The 27,928-nt window shown below is 40.5% G+C and overlaps 1 protein-coding gene across 3 annotated transcripts in view; it reads left to right on the top strand.

Moving 5' to 3' along the window:
* The window catches only part of LOC117520585 (ecto-NOX disulfide-thiol exchanger 2-like), a 260,220-nt gene that overhangs the window by 110,626 nt on the left and 121,666 nt on the right, over positions 1-27,928 (top strand). For all 3 annotated transcript variants that reach the window (XM_034181900.1, XM_034181899.1, XM_034181898.1), the window contains exon 2: positions 11,505-11,648. Coding sequence is in view for 2 of the 3 variants with exons in the window: in XM_034181899.1 (XP_034037790.1) it covers positions 11,505-11,648 (144 nt within the window). In the remaining variant the exon portion in view is untranslated. The remainder of the gene's footprint in view (positions 1-11,504; positions 11,649-27,928) is intronic.

Here is a 27,928-nt window from a genome sequence, read left to right as displayed (position 1 = left end):
GTTAACATCGGTCCCATTTTTAAGTTATAAAATACATCTATCAACTGTTTCAGAAGACCATAACAGGTCAGTTTAACATAAAAATATTAAATGTTACTCACAGACATATGCTCTTCAGGGTTTTAGCGGGGGAAAAAATAGGATAAAGTGAAATAAAACAATGAATCCACGAATCAGTAGATCGAAGCACTACTTTGATCTATGAATCACTGCTTCGATTGGTTCAAGGTTCTAAGCAAAGTCACGCTGCAGAAAAGTTGATTACAGACCCGCTGCAGGTCTGTAATCAATGTAGAGAAATTACCATTTTCCTGACAAACACCCCCCAAAAACAACAGCCACTCTGAAGGACCGATAAAGGAATCGTTAAGCAAAAAGCTTATTGATGTTGGTGGATCGAATCATTTCTTAACGATACCCGGAAGGAACCGGTTCTCGATACCCATCCCTACTCTTGCCCCTCCCCACATTTATAAAGCAGCAGTTATGACCACCCACATATTGATTGATTGATTTTGATTTGATTTCTTTATTTATTTGAGCAAGTTAAAAACATTTATCTATTGCGCACATTCATCTTTTAGAGTCCGTACATTACTCAAAGGGAGTAGGATGAAGTAAAACTTATATTTTCTACCCCCTTTCAGATGTATTATTTTCGGCTGTGCAGACAAGAATAAATAAAAAGTTTTGAGATCATACATACCTATATAAACACACACCTTGCATTATACATATCAACATATATTTACATAAATACATTACTTCTATACACAAATACCCTTGCATACACCAATACACACACTAGATTCAATGAGATTTGATAATATAACAATTTTAACCCACATACATGCACCCATGGGCACCCAAGCCCATGCATGCATGCACATTTCCCTGTATTCGATTAGACTTGATGATATAATAATTTTTTATCCACATACATGCACCCATGTGCAACCCGCGCCCACGCATGCATGCACGTTTCCCTGTATTCAATATGACTTAATAATATAATAGTTTTTTTATCCACACACATGCACACATGGGCAACCCGTGTCCATGCGTGCATGCACGTTTCCCTGTATTCAACATGACATAATAATATAATAGTTTTTATATCCACACACATGCACCATGGGCAAGCTGTGTACACGTGTGCATTCATGTTTCCCATACATTCGATATGACCCGATAATATAACAGTTTAGATCCACAAACATGCACACCTGTATATATACTGAAAATTATGTTATTCAGTTTCATATTTTTTTAATATTTTAAGTTTTACATTTCTTTTGAATTGATGTAATGTAGTACACACTTTGATGTCCTCAGTTAGGTTATTCCATAAATCCACCCCATGTCTCGTAAGGCACATTTGTTTCATTGTTGTACGAGCACACTGTTTTTTAAATTATATTTCCTTCTTAAATTGTAACCTCCCTCTCTTTCACTAAACATATCTCTGTGTATTCAAGATGGCGAACGTTAGCAACTACCCTGACCCGAGAAGCTACGTTACGAGGCTAAAATGGCTTTTGACCAAGAACACTGTTTAACTACAATAAACATACTACAATCACTTTTTAAAGCTGTAGTCTTTTTAGCTGCTAAAGGGCTCCAACTGGTGTTCCTTCTACTCTATATGGAGGAGTGAGGGTTGCAGATGAGCTGGAAAAGGAAAGCCCATTTTGGTCTGAAATTCTGGTACTGTTTCAACAGGTAGTGTTACTACATTAAAAGGAGTTGTGAATGTAGACTTGTCAATTTTGGTACAAGCTAACTTTCCAGTATGGGCTTGGAAAAAAAATTGGTGCTGGTGCTTATCTCCGTTTTGAGAGCATCAAGTGAATGAGAGTCTATGACTCTCCCCAGATGGGATGCCTCCCCAGCCAAAGCCACTACCCATTTTCAGCTGCGTGGACTGAGACAGTGTAGATTAAATGTCTTGTCCAAGGACACAGACGGGGAGCATGAGTGGAATTGTAACCACAGTGTACATATTGGCAGGCAAGCTCCTTCTTTTGTCAGCTACCTGCTCTACACAACCAACAAAAGTTAGTTGAATTTAAGAAGTAGCTGTGTGCCAATAATTTTTTGCATTTTCTGTTTCCATGTGTTCTTTTAGTCAACTTTCTCCCTTTGACCGAAAACCATCTTGTGACTGCCGTCCAGTGTCCACCAACATGGGCTTTCTACCAAGTTTCATTTAGTCATAGTCACAGACAGTCTCTGAAAGATTGCAAGGGGATATGCCTGACTGAGTAGCTATAAATAAGTACCATTTAAAGTGGCTCTGTCTGTCTCTTTCATTACAAGTAAATACAATTTGAATGTGACACTCTACCATTACATTCCTTGTGGCTTATTTAGGCATAACTAGAGTGGTGACCGATGGCAAGCAAGCTGACTACAACATGACTACATCTTGTTTAAATGTAACTGCTTACTGGTGACTGTAATGTGAATATCAGTATAATTTCACTCTGAAGGCTGTGAACCATTTTTAAATAACTGACAGATGGTTGCTGTTGAAATTCAGCAGAGATCAAAGTTTGTGTGTTTGAGCTCAGAGTGAAGGTCGACAGTACTTAGAAAAACTCTGCTGCAAATGCACAAATAATGTGCATAAATCTAACAAATCTCACCCACAAAATCTCTTATTTAATAAAGTGTTTTGTGTGGATTGAAGGTGAAGTCTTTGTCTCTACTTTGAGACACTTTGGTTTTTGTTTACAACCTCAGTGCTCTGTTTGTAGAAAACAGAGAGGACTGTATTACGACGTACAATATGAAAAATACAGCTGCTTGCGTAAAATCATGAATGTGTGCCTTTGATACACAGAAAGATGAGTTTGTAGACCACTGGCTCTATTGTATCTTTTAATAATCTTTCAAAATTATGTAACAGGTTAAACTTTGGAATTGGAGAGGTCAGTTTTGCTGCCTCAAGGGCCTTTCACACTGCAAGCTTTAGCGCGACGCATTAACTCCCCCTAGCGCATCAGGCCGATGCGTTCCAACGCGTCGTGACGTCAGACGCGTCGCTTCAGAAGCGGCAAGGGGGCGGAGATTGCGGCTACTTCACACTCTGGCTGTTTCCACAATCTGAAAAAAGTTCAGTGATCGCCATCTTGAATTTGGGTCGCCTGAACCACAAAAAAGCTTTAAAAAAAACAGCAGTAGAACGATTCTACTTTACAGAGTGACGCAGACCGAGGGAGGACTGATGACTTGGTGGGATATCGATCGAACCGCAACAGCATAAACTGTTTAATGTTTCTTTATATTTAAAAAAATATTTTTATTTGTCCCAATCAGGAACATTTGCTGTGCAGACAACCAAACGTCCATTGATGAGCTGAACACAAAGTCCAATCGAAAGAAAACATCTCTGCTCTTCAAAATAGGACAAAAGTGTCTTCAACAACACCACCAGAGTTCAAAGCTGCAGAAGAGACCTTCATCTGGTCCCGAGAATCCAGTAGAACATCACCTGCTTCTAAATAAAAGGCTCTTTCAACAGCAACTATTTTATTATTTTTTTAAAAAGCTGTTTCATTTTTAATTTTAGCAATAAATGAACGGATCATTAAAAATGTCCACGAATCAAAGTCCAAAGATATTTGCACAGGTAGAAGCTCTCCACTTATTGTGCTCAAATTCATATTTTAGAAATGACTCTGTCCTGATAACAACATTAAAGGCAATTACATATTTTGACAAAATTACAAGTTTAAATGACTATATAAAAAAAATTCATCATGAGGTTTATATCACAGAAATCCTACTTTTCAATCACACTGCAGTCATTGTTAAATTATTTCCTGTTTATTTCCTCCATTTATAATACACATTTGTATTTATTTAGTGTCTTTTTCTGGTTGAAATGAGATATAAATAATCTACCAGACTTTAAAAAATGTACAAGTTTCCATGTTATTTTATTTGTTTATTTTATTTATTTTATTTTATTTATTATATTTGGTTCCTTATGTAAAACAAGAAATTATCTAATCTGAAATAACAGGTGGTTTTAATTTACAGATGAAAGGTTTCTAAAGAACCATTTATTGATTTATTTAGCTATTTTAATTACAAGTGTTCTAAACTTTTTTTTTAACAGTAATCAGAAATTTTGAGGTAACAAACAACAAAAAAAACATTTCCAATGATTTTTCTTCAGAAAACTGCTCTATAAATGAGCAGTCTTGTCACACGTTAATGTTTTGTACAGATCAGTGGTTTCTACACCGATCCATTTTGTAGAGATCAGTGGTTTCCACCGATCCATTTTGTAGAGATCAGTGGTTTCTGCCACTCGTCTTCTGTGTTTTGGCCCGACGCATCATTCCTACTGGACAACGCGAAGGTACGTCACAGCTCAGAGTGTCGAAAGTTGGATTGGATTGAACTTTGACTCTGTCAGCCTGCCGACAAGCGGCAGTGCGCGCTCCCGTCAGAAGCGTCATTTTAGCTCGGCTTTTGACGCGATGCTTCTGACGCGTCTAAAAAGCAACGCGTCTCATTGAAAATAATGCTTTTTAGACCAATTTTTGACACTTCTGACGCGTTCAGTGTGAAAGGCCCTTCACTCGTTCTTTTTTCCTACAATAGAGTTAACATTTTTCATTGTCTTTCTTTGCGTGAGGATTTTATCTGTTTATTGATCACTCTTTGTGTTCACTGAATTGATGGAAAATGTAAGCACATTTAAGGCATAATTTCTTGATCTAATGATGGCTGTACAAAAACAAAGCATTGCAGAATCACATACTTCTGTGAAAATGGTGATTTAGAATTGCACACCACAGTCAGGCATTGTTCATGAACAGGATTTTTAGAATGTAGATATCTTAAGGATTACAGTTAGATAGTGCTGTTTTGAGCTTTAGTTTGAGAATAAATAAGTATCGGTCTGACCTCTGAAGACGCATTAATGCAGGGTTTCTAGGTTGTGCCATGGAGGGAGAGGGAAAATTGTGTTATGAATTTTTCATGAATGTTGATTATTTGTAGCACCGTTGACAAATCCACATCTCTTTAGGTACAGAAAAAAAAAAATGCATTGCAGCGTTGTCCTTATAAAATTATGCAGATGAGATGGTAAGAGGTATTTGTTTGGGGATACTGGGTAGTTTTATAGTGTGTCACAGCAACAAGAGAATTTTCATTGTAAATCCTATAAAACACTTTGTATATTTGAATGCACTCAGACAGGATTAGACAGAACTTATAAAATATTAAAGAAGCTTGAATTTTAGTTTGAACTATGTATTAATCCAGGAGAAGAAGTAGTAAGTCCTATGTAGGCATGAGGCTTTGGTGCCAGGGTTTATCCCTAGATTCTGTAGGATGAAGCGGATGGGTGTCTGGCTCCTCCTGGATGGGAAACTAGTCTAATTCAGGTTACTTCCCTAGCCAAGGACAGTACCCATTTACAGCTGGAGGGACTGGGACAATGCAGATTAAGTGTCTTGACCAATGACATAGACAGGTATCTTGACCATGAATTGAACTCACGTCTGCCACCAGGTTTTTCCATTCCCAGAGTCTCTGTGTGATGCCAAATGGCTCAATATTCTATACACAGAACAAAGAATTAGTTATTTCATTTTTTGAAGAACTGTAACACTTTTGCATGGTTGTTGAGCATTTCCACATCATTTTTGTTGTTGGTTATCAAATGTATCACCACAGATTGAAAGTTGAGAGGAATTGTTCCACTTTACTTTATCGTGTTTGTTTCACAACACGATAGATTCTTTTGCTTGACATGATCACAAAATTGACTGTTCAAGTTCCAGCAGCTGATAAATCTAAACCTGGTGAGCAAGCTTGACAGTGAGCATACTGCATGTGCGGTCTAGGTCACATAGACCTGAAATTATAACGCAAAATAAATAAACGGCCACTAAGGAACAACACTCCAAGATTGCAGATAGAAGATTGCAAAAATGGTGTAATTTGCCTTTTAAAGGTATCATTTTACCTGTGTTAGTAATGGGATAGCATCATTCTGAGAGGTGTGGTTAACAAATGAGTGTAGCAAAATCATTGAATTCAGTACTGGCTGTGACATCAGGGTACACTTCACTAAGGGCCCCTTCACACATAGTACAACTCAGGGCGACTCACGGTAAAACAGCTTATACGAGCGAACCACAAAACGTGCCGACGGGCAGGCTGGCATGATCCCAGTGCAACGGTTTGTGCACGCGACTGTGTCTTTCGAGCAGGAACACAGTGTGAGCAGCTGCAGACTCCATGTGTGGAACTGAAGTGATGCTTTGATATGATGGTGTCTGCTTGTGTACATTTTGTGCATGCGTGTGCACCTTTGGCCAAATGGAGCAGACATTGTATACATATGTACTAATGTTTCAGTACATAATACTGGAAACATTAGTATTGAGAAACGTGTGTGTGTGTGTGTGTGTGTGTGTGTGTGTAGTGAGGAAAATAAGTATTTGAACACCCTGCAATTTTGCAAGTTCTCCCACTTAAAAATCATGGAGGGGTCTGAAATTTTCATCTTAGGTGCATGTCCACTGTGAGAGACATAATCAAAAAAAAAATTCGGAAATCACAATGTATGATTTTTTTAATAATTTATTTGTAAAATTACTGCTGCAAATAAGTATTTGAACACCTACCAACCAGCAAGAATTCTGGCTCACACAGACCTGTTAATTTGTCTTTAAGAAGCCCTCTTATTCTGCACTCTTTATAGTATTAATTGCACCCGTTTGAACTTGTTACCTGTGTAAAAGACACCTGTTCACACACTCAGTCAATCACACTCCAACCTAGCCAAGACCAAAGAGCTGTCTAAGAACACCAGGGACAAAACTGTAGACCTGCACAAGGCTGGGATGGACTACAGGACAACAGGCAAGCAGCTTGGTAGAAGACAACAACTGTTATGATTATTTATTAGAAAGTGGAAGAAACCCAAGATGACTGTCCCTTGGTCTGGTATTCCATGCAAGATGTCACTGTGGGGTAAGGATGATTCTGAGAAAGCTCAAAACTACACAGGAGGACCTGGTCAATGACCTGAAGAGAGCTGGGACCACAGTCACAAAGATTACATTAGTAACACATGATGCTGTCATGGTTTAAAATCCTGCAGGGCAGCAAGGTCCCCCTGCTCAAGCCAGCACATATCCAGGCCTGTTTGAAATTCACCAGTGACCATCTGGATGATCCAGAGGAGGCATGGGAGAAGGTCATGTGGTCAGATGAGACCAGAATAGAGCTTTTTGGAATCAACCCCACTTACCATATTTAGAGGATGAGAACAACCCCAAGAAAACCATCCCAACCGTGAAGCATAGGGGTGGAAACATCATACTCTTGTGGGCAGTCCTTAAAGCAGCAGTAACACTCCTTAATCTGTATAATCCCCATAAAATCGTCCCTGAAAGCCATATTAATTTTTCAAACGGTGTCCACCTGGAGGTCTCTCACAGTTTCTGGAAAAAAATTGATGCAGCAAAGCTCCGAATCATTCAGACATTTATTCGCAATAAAAATCCGCCGAGAGGGTGGACCACACCTCTCTCAAAGCCTGCTCACAGGCGAATGACGCAACCGACAGGCATGAAAAAACACGCATGCGCACGAGGGTTCAAGCTTGTCTGACGCAATCACACGTGATTCAAATCCATATGGTTTTTTTAAAAAATAATAAGGTCAGATACTTTTCTAATAGACCTCGTATATATGTATGTTTAATTTTTGACATCCGATTCGCTTCGTCCGTTGCATCCCTTACGCTGTTGTGGCTTTGAGTTACATCGTCTCGGCACTGGGTTGCTTCCACGTGGTGTCGTCATGACGCTGCACGATGCAACTCCAAATGGGCCCGGTGTGAAAGGGGCTTTAGTGTGAAGGGGTCCTAATGTTTGTGCGGTTCCTACCAGGCAGCTAGTACATTTATATTGTTTGTATTAAAATCACCTATAGCAGGGGTTTTCAAAGTGTGGGAGAGTGAGCTCCCCCTCAGAGAGCAAATGAATAGTTGCGCCCCCCCACACACATACACACAATTTCAATATCTTTGTGTGTTTCTTTTTATTCTTTTACACATCTTAAACACATTTTAAAAGTATTTGTGCATTTCTAATGAACTGTCTATGCATTTACACATTTTGCAACCTTTGTAAACATTTTAAACATGTTTTTAAAGAACTTTCCATTCTTTCACACATTTTACACCCTTGTCAAACATTTTAAATGTGTTTTTAAAGAACTTTCTGTTCTTCTGTTATATCTTTTGTCATATTTTAAACATCTTTTTTAACATTTAAACATCTGTGGCTGTTTTTAAATGTCTTTGGCATAACTAACACATTTTAACATAAATAATCAGGGATGGATATTGATAAGATTTTATCTATCGGTTCCGCTTATCAATTCGGTTCCTTATCGATTCCCTTATCAATACCTCTTGTGAATTTTCTGTGTACTAAAATTAGGCTTTACAGGCTTTCTATGTCAGTAACACTTTACTGGGTCTTAAAGTAAATAAATATGAAATTGGTCACTGGATGCTTGATCTCTGGACATGAATAGCAATAAACAAAATCTGTAGTTTTTCTCAAAAGCATTTCCTTTCAGACATTAATGGCACAAATTTAACTTTATACCTCTAAGGTGAGCTCAGCGGCTGTGCTGCAAGTCAACATCAATGTAATTCATAAAGAATGCAGACGTCTCAATTTGGGAGGAAAATCTTTTTAGTCTGTTTGTGTTACAACATTTGGAAAGAGGTCTCATTTGATTTCACTTTACCGTTATTAATTCCGACCGGACTGTGTCTCAGCAGTAGGGATGGGTATTGATAAGATTTTATATATCAGTACCATTATCAATTCTGCTTATCTATCTGGTTCCTTATCGGTTCCCTTATCGATACCTCTATCCCCTGTGTACTAAAAGTAGGCTTTCCTGGTTTTCTATGTCAGCAGCATTTTATTAAGTCTTAAAGTAAATAAATATGAAATTGGTCACTGGATCCTTAAACTTTTCCTTCTTTCCATTTCTGTCCACTGCCGCACGTTGGAACAGGCAATCCGCGGAGCTTACAAAAACGCTTTAAATCGTCAACTTTCCAGCGGTTGAAATGATCCAAATCACAGCACTCCTTGCTGCTTTCCGCCGCCATAGCTTGTGGGTTTGTAGCTGAAAAATTTAGCCTACCCATAATGCACCACGTGGTCTGAGATGCGCATTTCGCTTATTCTGACCAGACTGTGTTTCGGCAGAGAGCCACGCAGTGTTTGGAGCTGTGCCATTGGAACAGAGGACGATTCGCTTTCTAGCAAGTCAATAGTCCCAGTTAGTGACTTTAATCCACACAAAAGTGACTCACGATTGACATATTTTAATGGCTTTGAGAGGGGTTAAGAAGTGGACTTGCTGCTTCTGAAGAGTAGCGAAACAAAGAACCTGCGAGCCAGCAGATCGAAGCACTGCTTCATTTGTTCACGCTTCAAAGTGGAGTTACGCTGCAGATGCGGTTGATTACAGAGCCGCTGCAGGGTCTGTAATCAACGTAGAGAAATGATCATTTTCCCGACAAACACCCTCAAAAACAACCACCGCTCTGAAAGTAGACCTGCATTGAAATAAATGTGGTCAGATCTCAGAAAGAAATAGCTGATATGTATTTATAAGACCCTCATGAATGCAGTAAAGTAAATCTGCAAGCCCAAATTTGTAATTCAGCGGAGAAATCTTCATTTAAAAATGACAAATCTGCAGCTAAAATTTGGCCCTCAGCGAAAACTGTTTGTACATCCGGGTCATTGCAGTGACGTCCGGCAGAAGACGGAGCGCTCCGGCCTTCAGTCCGATCCCGCATTGAAATTGATTTTATCTGTTAGTAATGTTACTGTTATACACATCCTGGTTTCAGCATCCAAAAGTAAGCTGCAATGAATGTGAGATACAGCTCTGCATGCTCAGATCAGCAGCGTCATCGACAGCGGGCGATGTTCTTCCTCGACGCCTCGCTCTCTGCCTCCGCTGCGCTTACTGAGTCTGCGTGCTCGGTAAACGCCGAAGCGGGCCATTCACACCGCCCCCGTGTCTGCTGTGCAGTCGGCACCACGTCCCTGTCTACTGAATGGAGGTGCAGCCAACTTGGCAAAAGTCCAGAGACTACGCTCGCTGTTTTGATGCGGAACGGCCGGTGACACCTGTTGTTGCAAGGACAGACTTTCCGCAGCGCCGCACGTCTCGGTAATCGGAGCCGCAGAGCTCCGTGGCCGCTGAGAGAGGTTTAGATCTTTTTAATGACTTGGATTCTTTGCGGGTCCCACCTCCGTACCCCGCGACGGTAACACCGGAGGCGAAAGTAGATTTTCAATGCGACACCACTCAATCAAACGGGTGTATGAAAAAGTCCCCCAAAATAATTTTGAAACACAAATAAAAGAAATTTGTACTCACCAAACATGCCGCAAGACAATATGAAGTTTTAAAAAAAGTAGATCCTTCCATATAAGACAAGAAAAAGGTGCAGATGCAAACTGACGTAAATCCTCAAATTACAGTTGGTGCGCGCAATGCATGCTGGGATAGGACCTTTTCCCTGACGTCTTGGCAGCGTCCCGGATGTGATGACAGTTTTGTGGAGGGCTAAACTTTAGCTGTAAATTTGTCATTTTTAAATGAAGATTTCTCCGTTGAATGACAGATCTGGGCTTGCAGATTTACTTTACTACATTCAGAAGGATCTTATGTGTAAATATGTCATTGGTCCAAAGGTCTGACTGCATTTATTTCAATGCAGGTCTACTTGAAGGACTGATAAAGGAATCTTTAAGCAAAAAGGCTATTGATGTCAGTGAATCGAATCAATTCTTAACGATACCCGAAAAGAACCGGTTCACCATGCGCAACCCTACTTAGAGAGTGGCGCAGTGTTTGGAGCTGTGCAAACAGAACGGAGGATGATTAAGAGTCCCAGTTAGTGACGTTAATCCACACAAAAGTGACTCATGATTGACTTTTTTAAATGTCTATGAGAGGGGTTAGGAAGCAGACTTGTCACTTCTGAAAAGCAGCAAAGCAATGAACCAATGAAGCAGCGGATTGCAGCACTGTTTCAATCCGCTGCTTCATTGGTTCATTGTTTTGGGATTACAGACCCTGCAGCGGGTCTGTAATCAACGTAAAGAAATGATAATTTTCCCGACAAAACACCCTCAAAACAATGGCCGCTCTGAAGGACCGATAAGGGACTCATTAAGCAAAAAGGGTATTGAGGTTGGTGGATTGAATAATTTCTTAATGATTCTCGAAAGAACCGGTTCTTGATACCCATCCCTCGTGGCCTCCCTGAAGCACGCCTCACAGTTTGAAAACCACTGATCTATAGGATTCAAACACAAAAAGCATAAAAATGCTAGAAAAGTATTTGTCAGTTTCATCTTCAGACAGTAATGCAGTTTCTTTGTGTCTGTCTGTCTGTCTGTCTGTCTGTCTGTCAGGACTCAATACGCTGCCATTTGAACAGGTAACCACCGACCCAGTGCAGTCTAATGGTTCAACCGGTCCGCTGGTGACAGAGTGTCCTTCCCTGGACAACGCTGCTGAGAGTAGCAAGAAGAGGAAGAGATCCAGCCTGACTCCAGGTAGGAATAGTTTTCCCCCTTGAGCGTACATCAGTTGTAGGTATCAAATGGTAAATGCATGTATCTTCCGTGCAACATATTGCATGTACCATTTCACTTTGAAGAGCTTTGATATGCATTTCTTACCTTGGGATTCCTCTCTGCCAAGATGAAATAAATGTGATGACAGTTGGGGAATAATCCTGTTGTTTGGAAGCACTGGAAGCAGCTTTGTTCAGTGTTTGTTGTTTTTCATTAGCGTGCCATGTCCTGGGGCTTTGCTTATTTGAACTCTTTGGAGGTCAAAGCAGGATGTTGCTCTGCTGAGACTGACTGTTGCCATGCAACAACACCTGCCACTCAAATTGGTATTGCCCTGTCCAGTTTTCTCATAAACACTGAGCAGTCATTTGCACGCACAGGCACTTTGGTATATGTGTTTGTGCATTACAGAGTGTGTTATAATTAGACACCGATGTGGATTGGAAATTTGTTGACTGCTAAATGGTCAAATAAGGACTAACTGAAGAATTGAAGAATTATTGACTAGTTAATTGCACTAAGTATTAATAAATAGGCTCTTTTTTTAGTTTAGGCAGAGGTGTTCTGCACACATTTCATATCTTCAGACTGAGCCCACATCTTGACAAATGTTTCACACACTTATAATTTGCCCACCGTGTTTCTTTGTGGTTTAATGATTAGTTTATTTTTGTTTTGCCCTTCTGTGTTCTGGATTATTTTATTCTTTTTATTTATTACTGTGGCTTTTTTCTTTGTGACATTACATACCTATTTGTGGGTTGTTTTTTGTACACTTCTACAGCCTTTGGAGATAATCAGTGTAATTATGGGATGTGTAAATAAACATAATTTTAATTGAAACATAAAACATTTCAAATTGATTATTGAATGTAGTTGTTTTATTTATTTATATATATATATATATGTATATATGTATGTGTATATATATGTATATGTATATATATATATGTATGTATATGTCTGTTGGCTAGCAGAATTAGCCTAAATTATGAATGCCATTGTTTGTGTTTTTATGTGGACTCTGTGTGGAAGCAGCGTGCCCTGAAGTTGAGGCACTTTGGGTTTCAGTGTCTTTCTCAGTAGCATTTCAGTGCTCAATGGCAGTAAATGATTATTATTTTGTGGTTTGTGGACACATGAGAATGGTTAATTTATTTTATTTACTTTCTTTTAATCATGCTTGTTTTGGCGATGCACAATAATGTCAAACTTGGATAGGGAAAATGTAGTTGACCAGCACTGTAGTTGTTTGTATCCCCGGATAGAAACTTACCTATGCCTTTATAAGTGGTGTCCTCCTGACCTCACCTGGGGAGCAGTCACCCCCCCCCCCCCCCCCCAAACATTACCAATATGACTGCACCACTTCCTGCTGCAGCCATATCAACACAAAGAAATTTTATTTTCTACTTGGTTTTCTACTTTTTTCCCACCTGCATTTCCATTAAAATGATCAAAATCATAATGTTAACCAAATAAAAACGTAAGGATGGATAAATAATTAGGTAACAGGGTTTTACAGCTGAGATTAGCTGCACTGGGTTTAATAAAGGTACAGTTGTAATGTAGAAAACCCCCGACGTACAGCTACAGCGGCAGGCGAGACAGATGACCACAGTTAATGAATAAATAAACCACTGCTGTTTCTTATTTGTGGAATATCAAGGATTAGCATTCACTCTCCCTGCTTGATACGAGTTTGTTCTTCCCATCTTGAATCCAGTCTATCTCGATGACCTTGATCTGGAACAACTGTCTCTGTGGTTCTACAGAGTTTGAATTTGTTGAATGTGTATCATTTGGGTCCTACAACTCTTGCAAAAAGGTTCTTTTGAGCCACAAACTTTATTCCAGTTAACAGTCCTCCAGGTTTTGGTTTTTGACATGGGAGATGTCACTACACTTAGTAATCCGTAATGTGTGTACATGGTGACAGATAAAACATGTGACCTTCAAACGGATGTAGATTTTTATTATTATTATTTTACTTTTTAATGGCAGTTGGTTAATAATTTAAGTTGGCAACCAACAAGCAATACATTTCTTTCCCGTACTTTCAAATCCAAACATCAAAGAACTGAATTTTGATTAAGGGGCCTTCACTTCATGTAAACAGTAAGAGGAAACATTTGAAGTAGAATTGATATTCAGCATGTAACCCCGCAAAATGTTATCTGTCAGTCAAAGCACTCCGCCTTCATACTTGGGCTCAAGACTATCATTTATTTTGATTGACCTCACTCCATCCTAGGAGATGGTATATGTAATCACTTCAGTTTGTTTGCTTGTCTGTCTCTGGTACAGGACATTTGCAGACCTAGTGACAGATGTCAGTACTTTTTAGCAGGCTCAGTTTTAGCAATGACATGGATCTGGATGTGATCTCCAGAACTGTTAACTCGAATGTTTGAACAGTGTCACTCCTCTAAACACTGTTATACAGCTTGAGGAAGTGAGATCTGAATGTGTCATGGTGTACCAGTGCTTCACATAGTCTGAAGCAGTCAAGGTCCTGGGTTTGAGGATTACCCCGCAGGCTGGGGCCAGCATGCATATAGATATATCTACTACATATATGATGTTGTTGTTACAGAAGGAATGTTTTGAATTCAATGTCTTCATTCTCTCATACGAGAAGAGGTGAATGATCTTTCATTTTGTTGCTTCTTATAAACTACAGTATTTCTGTATATGCATACATTGGTGTATGTATATATGTATATATTGTATATTTCATGGCTTTTTATACATATGTGTGCAGGTTTGTCATGTCGACTTTCAGGTTTAAATTAAAGTAGGTTTCACAAAACAAACTTACATTAAACATTCAGCAATTACATCCTTTATTATACACAGTCCCTCCAATTTCAGAGGCATTAAGTATACGAGGTCTGTTAGAAAAGTATCCGACCTTTTTATTTTTTTCAAAAACCATATGGATTTGAATCACGTGTGATTGCATCAGCCAAGCTTGAACCTTCGTGCGCATGCGTGAGTTTTTTCATGCCTGTCGGTTGCGTCATTCACCTGTGAACAGGCTTTGTGTGAGCAGTGGTCCACCCCTCTCATCGGATTTTTATTGCGAATAAATGTCTGAACGATTTGGAGCTTTGCTGCATCAATTTTTTCCAGAAACTGTGAGAGACCTCCAGGTGGACACCATTCGGAAAATTCAAATGGCTTTCAGGGACGATTTTATGGGGATTACACAGATTAAGGAGTGCTCCAGCCGGTTTAAAGACCGCCCACAGCTGCTGAGAGCGCGGCACACTCCGAGCGCTGATCGACAGGCTCAAACCCCGCTGAAACAACCAGATCATTTCCAACGTGAAGGCTTTGTTGATCCGGGACGTCGTCTGACTTACACAAAAATGGCAGAAGACGTGGACATCAGTACTTTTTCGGCACATTCCACTGTTACGGGAGTTTTTTTTCATGGAAAGAAAAGCGGACGGATGCGCCACTGTGCCGCTCATGGCGCGGCACAAAACCACCTCCATGTTGGTCTCACAGGACGGCTTTGAGATGGCTTTCAGATGGCTGTCGGTGGGTTTTCAGTCGTGTGACTAACCGAGAAATTGTGGATGAGCCTGGACATGCCAGAACATGTCCTGTGAGGCTTCATCACAGCGTTGCTTTGTGCCATGCGGCTCCACCGCGATGCGCGGAATTCCTCCGCACGTCTGTCTCAATGTGCCGAAAAAGTGCTGATGTCCACGTCTTCCGCAATTCCTGTGCTAGTCAGAGGACGTCCCGGATAAAACACAACGTCCAGTTTGTAAATTAATGGCACATTCCACTGTTACAGGAGTTTTTGTCATGGAAAGAGGAGCGGAGGAATTCCGCGTGTCACGGCGGTGCCGCATGGTGCAAAGCAACGCCGTGATGAAACCTCACAGGACATGTTGTGGCATGTCCAGGCTCATCCACAATTTCTCGGTTAGTCACACGACTGAAAACCCACCAACAGCTGTCCTGTGAGACCAACACGGAGGTGGTTTTGTGCCGCACCATGAGCGACAAGACAAGCTTGAACCTTTGTGCGCATGCGTGAGTTTTTTCACGCCTGTCGGTTGCGTCATTCACCTGTGGGCAGGCTTTGAGTGAGCACTGGACCACACCCCTCATCGGATTTTTATTGACAGGGAAATGGCTGAGAGGCTGCCGCTTTGCTCCATGAATTTTTTTTTTCAGAAACTGTTAGAGACAGCCAGTTGGAAACCATTCGAAAGATTCAGATGGATTTCGGTGAAGATTCTGTCGGCGTCACATGGATTAAGGAGTGTTAAAACCTTTTTAAAGACGGCCCACAGTGGCGGAGGGCGTGCGGCGCACCAAGCGGCCATCGACAGGCTGGAACGACCAGATTATTTCTAAACTGAACAGTGTGTTGATCCGGGACATCGTGTGACTACCACAGAAATGGCAAGAGAGCTGGACATAGCATTTTTGCAGCACATTCCACTGTTACAGGAGATTTTGTAATGAAAGACATGCGGAGGATTTCGCAACAAAAAAAAACGCTCAACAAAAAAACACCTCTGTGTTGGAAACCATTCTTAAGATTCAGACGGCTTTCGGTGGCTTTTCAGTCGAGTGAGTATCCGAGAAATTGTTTAACAGCTGGGCATGTTCCAACTTGTCCTGTGAGACTTTCAACACGGAGGTGTTGTTTGTCCAGCGGCTGTGAGCGGCTGCGTCCCGACGCGCGAATCCGTCCGCACGTCTTTCATTACAAAATCTCCTTTAACAGTGGAATGTGCCGATGAAGTGCTGATCCCGACCTCTTCTGAAACTTCTCTGCTAGTCACACGACGTCCTGCATCAACAGAGCCTTAAATTTGGAAGTGATCTGCTCGTTCCAGCCTGTCGATGGCCGCTCGGGGCGCGGTGCCGTGGGCCATTTTTAATCCAGTTTTAATGGTCCTTAATCCATGTGATACCAATAGAATCTTCACCGAAAGCCATCTGAATCTTCCAAAAGGTTTCCATCTGGCTGTCTGGCAGAAACAGAAACTCTACCAGACAACCAGTGGAACAAAGCGGCAGTCGCTCCGCCATTCCTAAACAATAAAAATCCGACGAGGGGGGTGGACCAGTGCTCACTCAAAGCCTGCCCACAGGCGAATGACGCAACCGACAGGCGTGAAAAAACTCACGCATGCGCACGAAGGTTCAAGCTTGTCTGATGCAAGCGCACATGAATCAAATCCATATAATTTTTGAAAAAAATAAAAAGGTCGGATACTTTTCTAACAGACCTCGTATATACACACACACACACACACACATCTGTGGCTGCAATTGGGCCGTTTTTTTTTGGGGGGGGGGGGGGCATGCATAGTCCAACTTTTGACTGTTGTGTCACTCGTCACACCTTTGATACTTTGATGGAGTGAAACTGAAGAATCTTTTAAACGGAGCAACTCTCGGCGAAATGCTTCTCTGTGCCACTTCATGATGAAGCGGTATAAGTGGTGAGGCTTCCCTCACTCGTTTTCTTTCACTATCACTGTGGAAAGATTTCCAGTACAGTACCATACTGTTTGTAGTATGTAACTATTGTTGTAAATAAACTCAGACCTGTTAAGTAACTTGGAAACGTTATATTGAAAGGTGTCCATACTTGTGCATTCTCTTGTTTAGTGTTTGTTTGTTTTTGTTTTGTTTTTTTTATATCACATTGTAGCCATTTGTATTCACTCACCGTGAGTTTAGAGGATCTAATACTGGAAACATTAGTATTGAGACACATTAATTCTTTTTTTTAATGGCGTATGAAAATTTTAATTTTTGCATAAACTTTTTCATGCCATAAGTATGGGTTGTAATGTAGAAATAAAAGGTGATGGTAGGACTAAATATGAAGCACTGTAACAAAATGTTTGTGTGAATGTCTTTTTGTCCATTAAATGATGTGCATGATCACACTTATTGTCCAGTATAGATTCCCATAGTTGATAAAAAGCAGTGGTAACTGTGACAGGAATGCACATTGAATTTCTTCAGACAAAGTGATCCTGTAATATTTCTGAAGACATGCAGTAGCTCAAAAACTACCATAATTTCTGGACTATAGCACGCACCTGAATATTAGCCGCACCCACCAGTTTTAAAAAGAAAAAAGAAATTGTACATAAATAGGCCACACTTGTCTGTAAGCCGTGGGTCACCACATTGTAACATGAGATATTTACACAGAAAGATGTCAGACAGAAACATTTTTTTAACTTTTAATTAAATACGTACCGTAAATGCCAGCCAACCCCCCCCGAAGTGTTACATGGAAATATTGCCATGCGTGTCATCCAGCGTGCGCACTGTGTCTCTGCTCCACACAGAGAACTGAGTAATTTTACCTTTTTCTAAATTTCATTGTGTGCAGCCAGGTTCAGATGGAGTCTGTGGTAAATGAGACGTTAATGAGTTGCTGTGACTTTTTGCGCCAAGACAGAGAACCGGTTTGGAAGGGTGGGGGGACAAGGCTCCGCTCCACTAACTGATCTGACAGTGCAGCTCTGGGAGCCACTCCTTGGTTATCCTGGCTGTGCGCTTCGGGTCATTGTCATGTTGGAAGACCCATCCACGACCCATCTTCAATGCTCTAACTGAGGGAAGGAGGTTGTTCCCCAAAATCTCGCAATACATGGCCCCGCTCATCCTCTCCTTAATACAGTGCAGTCGTCCTGTCCCATGTGCAGAAAAACACCCCCAAAGCATGATGCTTCCACCCCCATGCTTCACAGTAAGGACGGTGTTTTTGGGATGGTACTCAGTATTCTTCTTCCTCCAAACACGGCAAGTGGAATTAAGACCAAAAAGTTCTATTTTGGTCTCATCTGACCACATTACTTTCTCCCATGACTCCCCTGGATCATCCAAATGGTCATGGGCAAACTTAAGACGGACCTGGACGTGTGCTGATTTAAGCAGGGGAACCTTCCATGCCATGCATGATTTTAACCCATGACGTCTTAGTGTATTACCCACAGTAACCTTGGGAACAGTGGTGCCAGCTCTCTTCAGGTCATTGACCAGCTCCTCCCATGCAGTTCTGGGCTGATTCCTCACCTTTCTTAGGATCATTGATACACCACGAGGTGGGATTTTGCATGGAGCCCCAGTCCGTGGGAGATTGACAGTCATGTTTAGCTTCTTCCGTTTTCTAATAATTGCTCCAACAGTTGATCTTTTTTCACCAAGCTACTTGGCAATTGCCCCATAGCCCTTTCCAGCCTTGTGGAGGTCTACAATTTTGTCTCTGGTGTCTTTGGACAGCTCTTTGGTCTTAGCCATGTTAGTAGTTGGAGTCTTACTTATTATGTGGGGTGGACAGGTGTCTTTATGCAGCTAACGACCTCAGATAGGTGCTTCTAATTTAGAATAGTAAGTGGAGTGGAGGTGGACTTTTTAGAGGCGGACTAACATGTCTTTGAGGGCCAGAATTTTTGCTGATTGGCAGGTGTTGAAATACTTATTTGCAGCAGTAACATGCAAATCAATTATAAAAAAAAAAATCATACATTGTGATTTCCGGATTATTTATTTATTTATTTATTGGATTATGTCTCCCAGTGGACATGCACCTAAGATGAAAATTTCTGACCCCTCCATGATTTCTAAGTGGGAGAACTTGCAAAATCGCAGGGTGTTCAAATACTTATTTTCCTCACTGTGTGTGTATATATATATATATATATATATATATATATATATATATAAACAAATGTTTTAATATTGAATAAATTGTTTGTCATCTCAAAGCCACAGTGCATCCCAAAAGCCTCAATTCATAATCCATTAAAGATATGACAGGAGAATGGGAGTGTATATTATATTCTGTACTTGTAAAATAAATGCATTATGTCAAAACTATTTCAGTGCAAAAAAAGTAATTTGAAAGGCGACGTTGCGATTACATTTCTACCTATCTTTGAAAGACAGACAGAGAGCTGTATCGTTACTCTTTACATCAACTGTTTTATGCCTATTTTCCTTTTTTTTTTTTTTTACAAAATCCACAATTTCGTCTTTTTGTGGGAGCAGAAAAAGCCTGGGTTTTAAGGATTCAGTGGCAAATTGAATACAGTGAAAGATTTTTACCGCTGGTATTTCTTTTCTTTAAATCTAGATTCCTTCCTATCTCTCAAAGGTAGCACTTTGTTAGATAGTGCAGAGTTTATTTGTCTGCTGAATTATTTACATTGTCCTTTAAGTGAGCCTTGTTTTTACTGTAAGTGAATCCACTTTACTGGCTGCTTATTAGTTCTGCTTTGGAAATGTGCATAATGAAAATTACTAATTAATTAATTGATTAGTCTGTATTGCTTTGCTTTGGAAAAGTCGAGCTATGTGCCCTCTCAAATGCAGTGAATGAATATATAATACAGCTCAGGTAACAAGTGTTTTCATAATTAACTAATCAGATTTTTTACCTGTTCACTGGAATGATGAAAATAACGTGTTTGAGTGAGATTATGTTGATTTCAGTATTGCATGAAAATTAGATGCAATTAGACAATGCGAAAAGATTGGGCAAAAAAGATTTACTGCACAATGCGAGTTGAAAATGTATTTTATCAGCAATTTTTTTATCTTTTGTGCCACAAGTCAGAATGCGGCCACAACAGGTATCGCTCATGGCTCCAGTCATCCACCTTTATGGGCCATTAAAATAAAAGCCCTGACCTCCATTCTGAAAGCTTTACTCGAGGATGCATCAGACTGTTATTGATTCCGTGCTCAATGACTCTGTGGAGGTCAGCATATACAATAATGCAATATCTTAAAAGCAAGGCCATACTGACCTGTTTTGCCATTAGATTTCATAACCAATGATGCAGTAGATGTCATGACAGAAATGTTCTTTTTGACGACCACAGTTACTTGGGGCCTGTGCTGTTCTGTTGGCGCCCACCGTAGCAGTCAACTCTGTTCTACTCTTAACTCTAATAATTGTAACATAGAATTAGCTCGATGACATTGCTACTCACACGTTAAACATTGTAATGCATCAGTACTAACCACGAAGCCACCGTGTCATTTTTACTTTGTACATTCTAAATCAGAAGATAAACATGGCTATACCAAAGTGGAAACTTGATTTTAGATTCAGTACTAAATGAACACCCGCCTCCCTGTCCTCTGTTCAGACACATAGATCAGATAAGGAAACTCCCACAAATATATGTGAAATAGTATGGCATTCATAAGGAAAGAGAATATCGATTACTCGAAATGTCTGTTATAAGCAGTATAATATTGAGATTTATCACTGAAGAACAGCCCAGTGTCCTCTGTGTTTTCCAAAGAAAAATGATGTGAGGGAAAGGAAAGAAGTGTCAGTCTTCTAGTCATACAGAATTTAGGAATTGTCCTTGGGGAAACAAACTGTTGCCGTTTTCAAGTAGGGATGTGTCTCCCAGTCTTTGTGTCAGTCGTTAATTTGGTGCTAGGCTGCAGTATGATACTGATAAGAGGTGAGGCCAAATAAGATCCCTGGCAGGTTCGCGGGCCAGTTGACATTCCTCATAACTTTGGTGGTTCTAACTGCCTATTGCTGATAACATTCCCATGTTATAATTGGCAGCTGCTGATAAGATGCTGTCAGCTGATACGGTAATCAACAGCATGGTGAAATGGCAACAGCTGGGAAGGAGGTGGATGGACGTGGCTAAATCTGGACACATTTTCCAATTGTTAGTATGGTAATGCCTAGCAAACTTCTAAATCAAGACAGTTCAGCTTAAAATATAAAACTGCAAAATTTGTTACAATGGTGTTATGAGGGCAGCTTCACTTTTTGTTGAAACACAGAAAGTGAAGTTTTTTGTTTGTTTTTAAACAGTTTGGTTTATTACAGATGTGGAACACTTCAAAGGAAAAACCAATATAAAGCACCTTAGTCAACTCCAAGAAGGTCTGTGCTGTTCCTTGACATTGATCCTACAAGTCTCTAGAACTCTACTGCAGTAATGGAACACCTTTATTTAGTGTCTTGATGATAGTGGAGTTGTACGTTGTCCAACAGCTCAGTCCCAAATCTCCGTATTGCGATATGGTCACTGTGAAGGTCATAGCAAGTGATTCACAACAACTTTATACTCTTCAAGCCACTCAGGTGCCCCTCATGCAGTTTTTTTTCCTTTTTAATTTGTTGCTTGTCTGTATATTTATAATTTGAGCATTCGATACTGTAGAATGAGAAGCATTATTGAGGTAATTCTGCTAGACTTGTATATGCATATTAAAGTTATTGTTACAGTTGGCCGTATTGGAACAGATGTTTTTTGCTGGGGGAGCTAGCCTCAGGTGTCTCTTGGGTTTGAGCTGCAACTGCTAAGAGAATTTTTTATTTTTATTTTGTCAAATCCCAGATTTCCCAGGATCACTGTATGCATGGCTCACCCATATAGACTCTCTACTTCTCTTTTAAACAAACATCCTGTCTGAACAAAAACTGCCTGCCAGTTTCCCTGTTTTATCCCCAAGAGTGCAATTTTTTTCAGTTCTTCTTGCGGAAGAACAGTAGTTATGCTTTTATGGTCTGTTATTACTACAGTACAATAATTTCACTGCATATCAAACAAATGCCATGTGAAAAATTTCAAGGCATTGCAGTCCCCAAAGACTGGTTAATGAATGTGATCCCGCATGTGAGGATTATGAGGTTGAACCTTGTATTCCCGTAAGGCAGGAGAAGTCAGACGGAAATGATGGGAAAATGAAGGTAACTGTATTGTTATTTGAAGGTGTAGCTCATCTCAATTTATGTTAATGACAACAATTTGCAAGTTTTAATTTTTACATGAATGCTGTAATTAATTTGCATTAATGAGATTTGTTCAGTGAAAGATAATATAAACTATTGCATTGCCTGTGGTGATCCATGTGCTGTACATTGGGTAGTGTTTAGAAAAGAGGTAGCTGACATTTTTCATGGGTGGCAATAAATTATGCAGTTTCTGTAATGAGTTGGAATGGCATGTGAGTCCAGAATGATTGTAGAACCTTAGACCTCAACGGTTTTCAGAGGAAGAACTCAAACCTTTTATTTCCTGTTAATTATGTAATTGTATTTACAGTAGTGTTCAGAATAATAGTAGTGCTATGTGACTAAAAAGATTAATCCAGGTTTTGAGTATATTTCTTATTGTTACATGGTAAACAAGGTACCAGTAGATTCAGTAGATTTTCACAAATCCAACAAGACCAAGCAGTAGTTTCAGTAGATTCTCACAAATCCAACAAGACCAAGCATTCATGATATGCACACTCTTAAGGCTATGAAATTGGGCTGTTAGTAAAGAAAAGTAGAAAAGGGGGTGTTCACAATAATAGTAGTGTGGCATTCAGTCAGTGAGTTACTGAATTTTGTGGAACAAACAGGTGTGAATCAGGATGAAGCCAGCACCTGTTGAACATGCTTTTCTCTTTGAAAGCCTGAGGAAAATGGGACGTTCAAGACATTGTTCAGAAGAACAGCGTAGTTTGATTAAAAAGTTGATTGGAGAGGGGACAACTTCTACGCAGGTGCAAAAAATTATAGGCTGTTCATCTACAATGATCTCCAATGCTTTAAAATGGACAAAAAAAAAAAACAGACGCGTGGAAGAAAAGGGAAAACAGCCATCAAAATGGATAGAAGAATAATCAGAATGGCAAAGGCTCACCCATTGATCAGCTCCAGGATGATCAAAGCCAGTCTGGAGTTACCTGTAAGTGCTGTGACAGTTAGAAGATGCCTGTGTGAAGCTAATTTATTTGCAAGAATCCCCCACAAAGTCCCTCTGTTAAATAAAAGACATGTGCAGAAGAGGTTACAATTTGCCAAAGAACACATCAACTGGCCTAAAGAGAAATGGAGGAATATTTTGTGGACTGATGAGAGTAAAATTGTTCTTTTTGGGTCCAAGGGCCGCAGACAGTTTGTGAGACGACCCGCAAACTCTGAATTCAAGCCACAGTTCACAGTGAACACAGTGAAGCATGGTGGTGCAAGCATCATGATATGGGCATGTTTCTCCTACTATGGTGTTGGGCCTATATATCGCATACCAGGTATCATGGATTAGTTTGGATATGTCAGAATACTTGAAGAGGTCATGTTGCCTTATGCTGAAGAGGACATGCCCTTGAAATGGGTGTTTCAACAAGACAATGACCCCAAGCACACTAGTAAATGAGCAAAATCTTGGTTCCAAACCAACAAAATTAATGCCTCGCAGATGTGAAGAATTCATAAAAAACTGTGGTTATACAACTAAATACTAGTTTAGTGATTAACAGGATTGCTAAAAAAAAGCAGTTTGAACATAATAGTTTTGAGTTTGTAGCGTCAACAGCAGATGCTACTATTATTGTGAACACCCCCTTTTCTACTTTTTTTTTTACTAATAGCCCAATTTCATAGCCTTAAGAGTGTGCATGTCATGAATGCTTGGTCTTGTTGGATTTGTGAGAATCTACTGAATCTACTGGTACCTTGTTTCCCATGTAACAATAAGAAATATACTCAAAACCTGGATTAATCTTTTTAGTCACATAGCACTACTATTATTCTGAGCACTACTGTATAAATTGTTTAGGTTCTTGTTATCAGATATAGACACACTTTTATTATTATTACTGTTATTATTATCGGTATTATTATGGACACCACGGTGGATTAGTGATTAGCACTGTTGCCTCACAGCAAGAAGGTCTTGGGATCGAGTCCCACCTGTGGCCTTTCTGTGTGGAGTTTGTATGTTCTTCCCGTGTTTGCGTGGTTTTCCTCCGAGTGCTCCGGCCTTCTCCCACATCTAAAAGACATGCAGGTCAGGTGAATTGGGAATATTAAGTTGTCGATAGGCGTGGGTGTGAATGTGTTTGTTTATCTACACTCAACAAAAATATAAACGCAACACTTTTGGTTTTGCTCCCATTTTGTATGAGATGAACTCAAAGATCTAAAACTTTTTCCACATACACAATATCACCATTTCCCTCAAATATTGTTCACAAACCAGTCTAAATCTGTGATAGTGAGCACTTCTCCTTTGCTGAGATAATCAATCCCACCTCACAGGTGTGCCATATCAAGATGCTGATTAGACACCATGATTATTGCACAGGTGTGCCTTAGACTGCCCACAATAAAAGGCCACTCTGAAAGGTGCAGTTTTATCACACAGCACAATGCCACAGATGTTGCAAGATTTTGAGGGAGCATGCTCAGCGAAGCTCATCTGCATGCTCGTCGTCCTCATTGGGGTCTCGACCTGACTCCAGTTCGTCATCGTAACCGCCTTGAGTGGGCAAATGCTCACATTTGCTGGCGTTTGACACGTTGGAGAGGTGTTCTCTTCACGGAAGAATCCCGGTTCACACTGTCCAGGGCAGATGGCAGACATCGTGTGTGGCGTCGTGTGGGTGAGCGGTTTTCTGATATCAATGTTGTGGATCGAGTGGCCCATGTTGGAGGTGGGGTTATGGTATGGGCAGGCGTCTGTTATGGATGAAGAACACGTGCATTTTATTGATGGCATTTTGAATGCACAGAGATACCGTGACGAGATCCTGAGGTCCATTGTTGTGCCATACATCCAAGAACATCACCTCATGTTGCAGCAGGATAATGCACGGCCCCATGTTGCAAGGATCTGTACACAATTCTTGGAAGCTGAATATGTCCCAGTTCTTGCATGGCCGGCATACTCACCGGATATGTCACCCATTGAGCATGTTTGGGATGCTCTGGACCGGCGTATACGACAGCGTGTACCAGTTCCTGCCAATATCCAGCAACTTCGCACAGCCATTGAAGAGGAGTGGACCAACATGCTACAGGCCACAATTGACAACCTGATCAACTCTATGTGAAGGAGATGTGTTGCACTGAGGCAAATGGTGATCACACCAGATACTGACTGGTATCCCCCCCAATAAAACAAAACTGCACCTTTCAGAGTGGCCTTTTATTGTGGACAGTCTAAGGCACACCTGTGCACTAATCATGGTGTCTGATCAGCATCTTGGTATGGCACACCTGTGAGGTGGGATGGATTATCTCAGCAAAGGAGAAGTGCTCACTATCACAGATTTAGACTGGTTTGTGAACAATATTTGAGGGAAATGGTGATATTGTGTATGTGGAAAAAGGTTTAGATCTTTGAGTTCATCTCATACAAAATGGGAGCAAAACCAAAAGTGTTGCGTTTATATTTTTGTTGAGTGTGTATGTGGCCCTGTGACAGACTGGCATCCTGTCCAGGGTGTACCCTGCCTCACGCCCTATGGCTGCTGGGATAGGCTCCTGCAGCCCCTGACCCTTAATTGGAGTAAGCGGTTGAAGATGAGTGAGTGAGTGTCATTATTTTTTTTATTTTATTATTACTTCTGTTTTGTCATTTGACTTTTAAATGGACCACAATGAAGATAAGTGTTTTCACTTTCTTGTGTCATCCATGTATTTTTACTCTAGACACTTATCATTATTCATTCCAAGATACACCACAAATGTTGGTAAAAATTCTTTTAAATATTTTTGTTTTGTTTTGTTTTTTGTTTGTGTTTTGTTTTTGTTTTTTTTCAAATTTTTATTTTGGAACATTGAGAAAATTGCCGGACATACATCAGTGTTCCCCCATGGTCACAGAATTAGAATGTGACCGGTGACCAATTCCATTCCCAACGTTTCATTCATTTTTTCTTTTTTGGTTATTAATAAAACAGAACTGTAAAACATTGTCTGCATTATAACAAAACACAAACATCACCAAGAGACTTAAGCCTGGGTCCCACCGAATAATGAAGGATGAAGAAGGAGCTACGCATGGGTGTGTCAGCGATTATTTGAAGAATGACCCACGTTTTCTTCTATCACGTATCCGCTATGAAGGTGCCTCTATGTGCCTCTCTGTACCCCGCATGTGCCATGTAGCAGCCTCTAGTGAGCCACGACCGACCTGTCATTAGATCCTCGAATGGCTCGCATCAGCCACACTAAGCCACGTAGTGCCATGATAGCTCCATGATAACGCCACGTTGGCGCATGTTTAGTCATGAGTTTGGTCCAAACCTCCAGCCCTCCCACACCTGGTCCTGTCGAAGTGTGGGTTTACAATTCACAGATTCACAACAGCATTTAAAGATGTCCCATTTTTTAAACTCAGTCCAAAAATAGACAGCACAGTTCCGTAGTTGTGCGCTGGGCGCCAGGCTGCTGTCCACCTGTAATGCACCAGACCAGTGAGACCCAAACCAAGGGTTTCTGGGGAGCCGTCTCTGTGATCCTCACTGGCTCCGCGGCTCGCTGGCTTTTCTTCTGCGGCTTTAAACACGAATATTGACATCATGCCTCTTACATCAGTGGTGTCTGATCACTCACTTATTAAGTTTATAGTTTCGCTGGCGTGTTTAGTGGAACAACAACCTTATATATCATTACGGTGATGCATCAACTCCTCAAGTAAGACTGAACTCGAAGCTAGACTGCCTGATGTCTTAGCTTCACATTTGACAAATACCCAGTCAGTAGACAGACCTGTGGATAGTTTAAAAACTACACTCGACATGATTGCACCACCTGTGTTAAAATCGCACTCCCCCAAATCACAGTCACCTTGATTCAGTGATTATCTGCGTGATCTCAAGCATAAAGCAAGCGGTCTAGAACGGAAATGGTGTCGTTCAAAATTAGAAGTATTTCACCTTGCATGGCGTGATGCTATCTTAGACTATAAGCATGCACTATTGGCTACAAAGCGGACCTACTACTCTGATTTGATCATCAAAAACAAGCATAACTCAAAGTTCTTGTTTGACACAGTGGCAACACTTATTCATGGACAACCACCTGTAGTTTGCTCTCCTTTTACAGCACAAGATTTCCTGGATTACTTTGGGAAGAAAATAGAAGACATCAGGTTAAACATATCCCGGCATGTCTTAACCCAGCCACTACAGCCTGCTATTGAGGTGGGCGCCACTACTGAGGTATTACCTATATTTACAGAATTTGATAGTATCTCACTAGGCATGCTGACAAAACTCGTAATGTCAACAAAAAGCACAACCTATTTATTTGATCCTATACCAACAAAACTGTTTAAGAACCTGTGGCCCACTCTTGGGCTGACTGTGCTGGAAATTATTAATCTTTCTTTAACTTCTGGATCTGTTCCTAAATGTTTCAAATCTGCAGTGATTAAACCATTACTTAAGAAATCTAATCTTGATCCTAGTGTATTGAAAAACTTATCGGGCGATATCAA

This window comes from Thalassophryne amazonica, chromosome 11 (assembly GCF_902500255.1).
Source record: "Thalassophryne amazonica chromosome 11, fThaAma1.1, whole genome shotgun sequence".
Lineage (NCBI taxonomy): Eukaryota > Metazoa > Chordata > Actinopteri > Batrachoidiformes > Batrachoididae > Thalassophryne > Thalassophryne amazonica.
The sequence above is the reverse complement of the archived record's forward strand: the minus strand, read 5'-3'. Positions and strand labels throughout refer to the sequence as shown.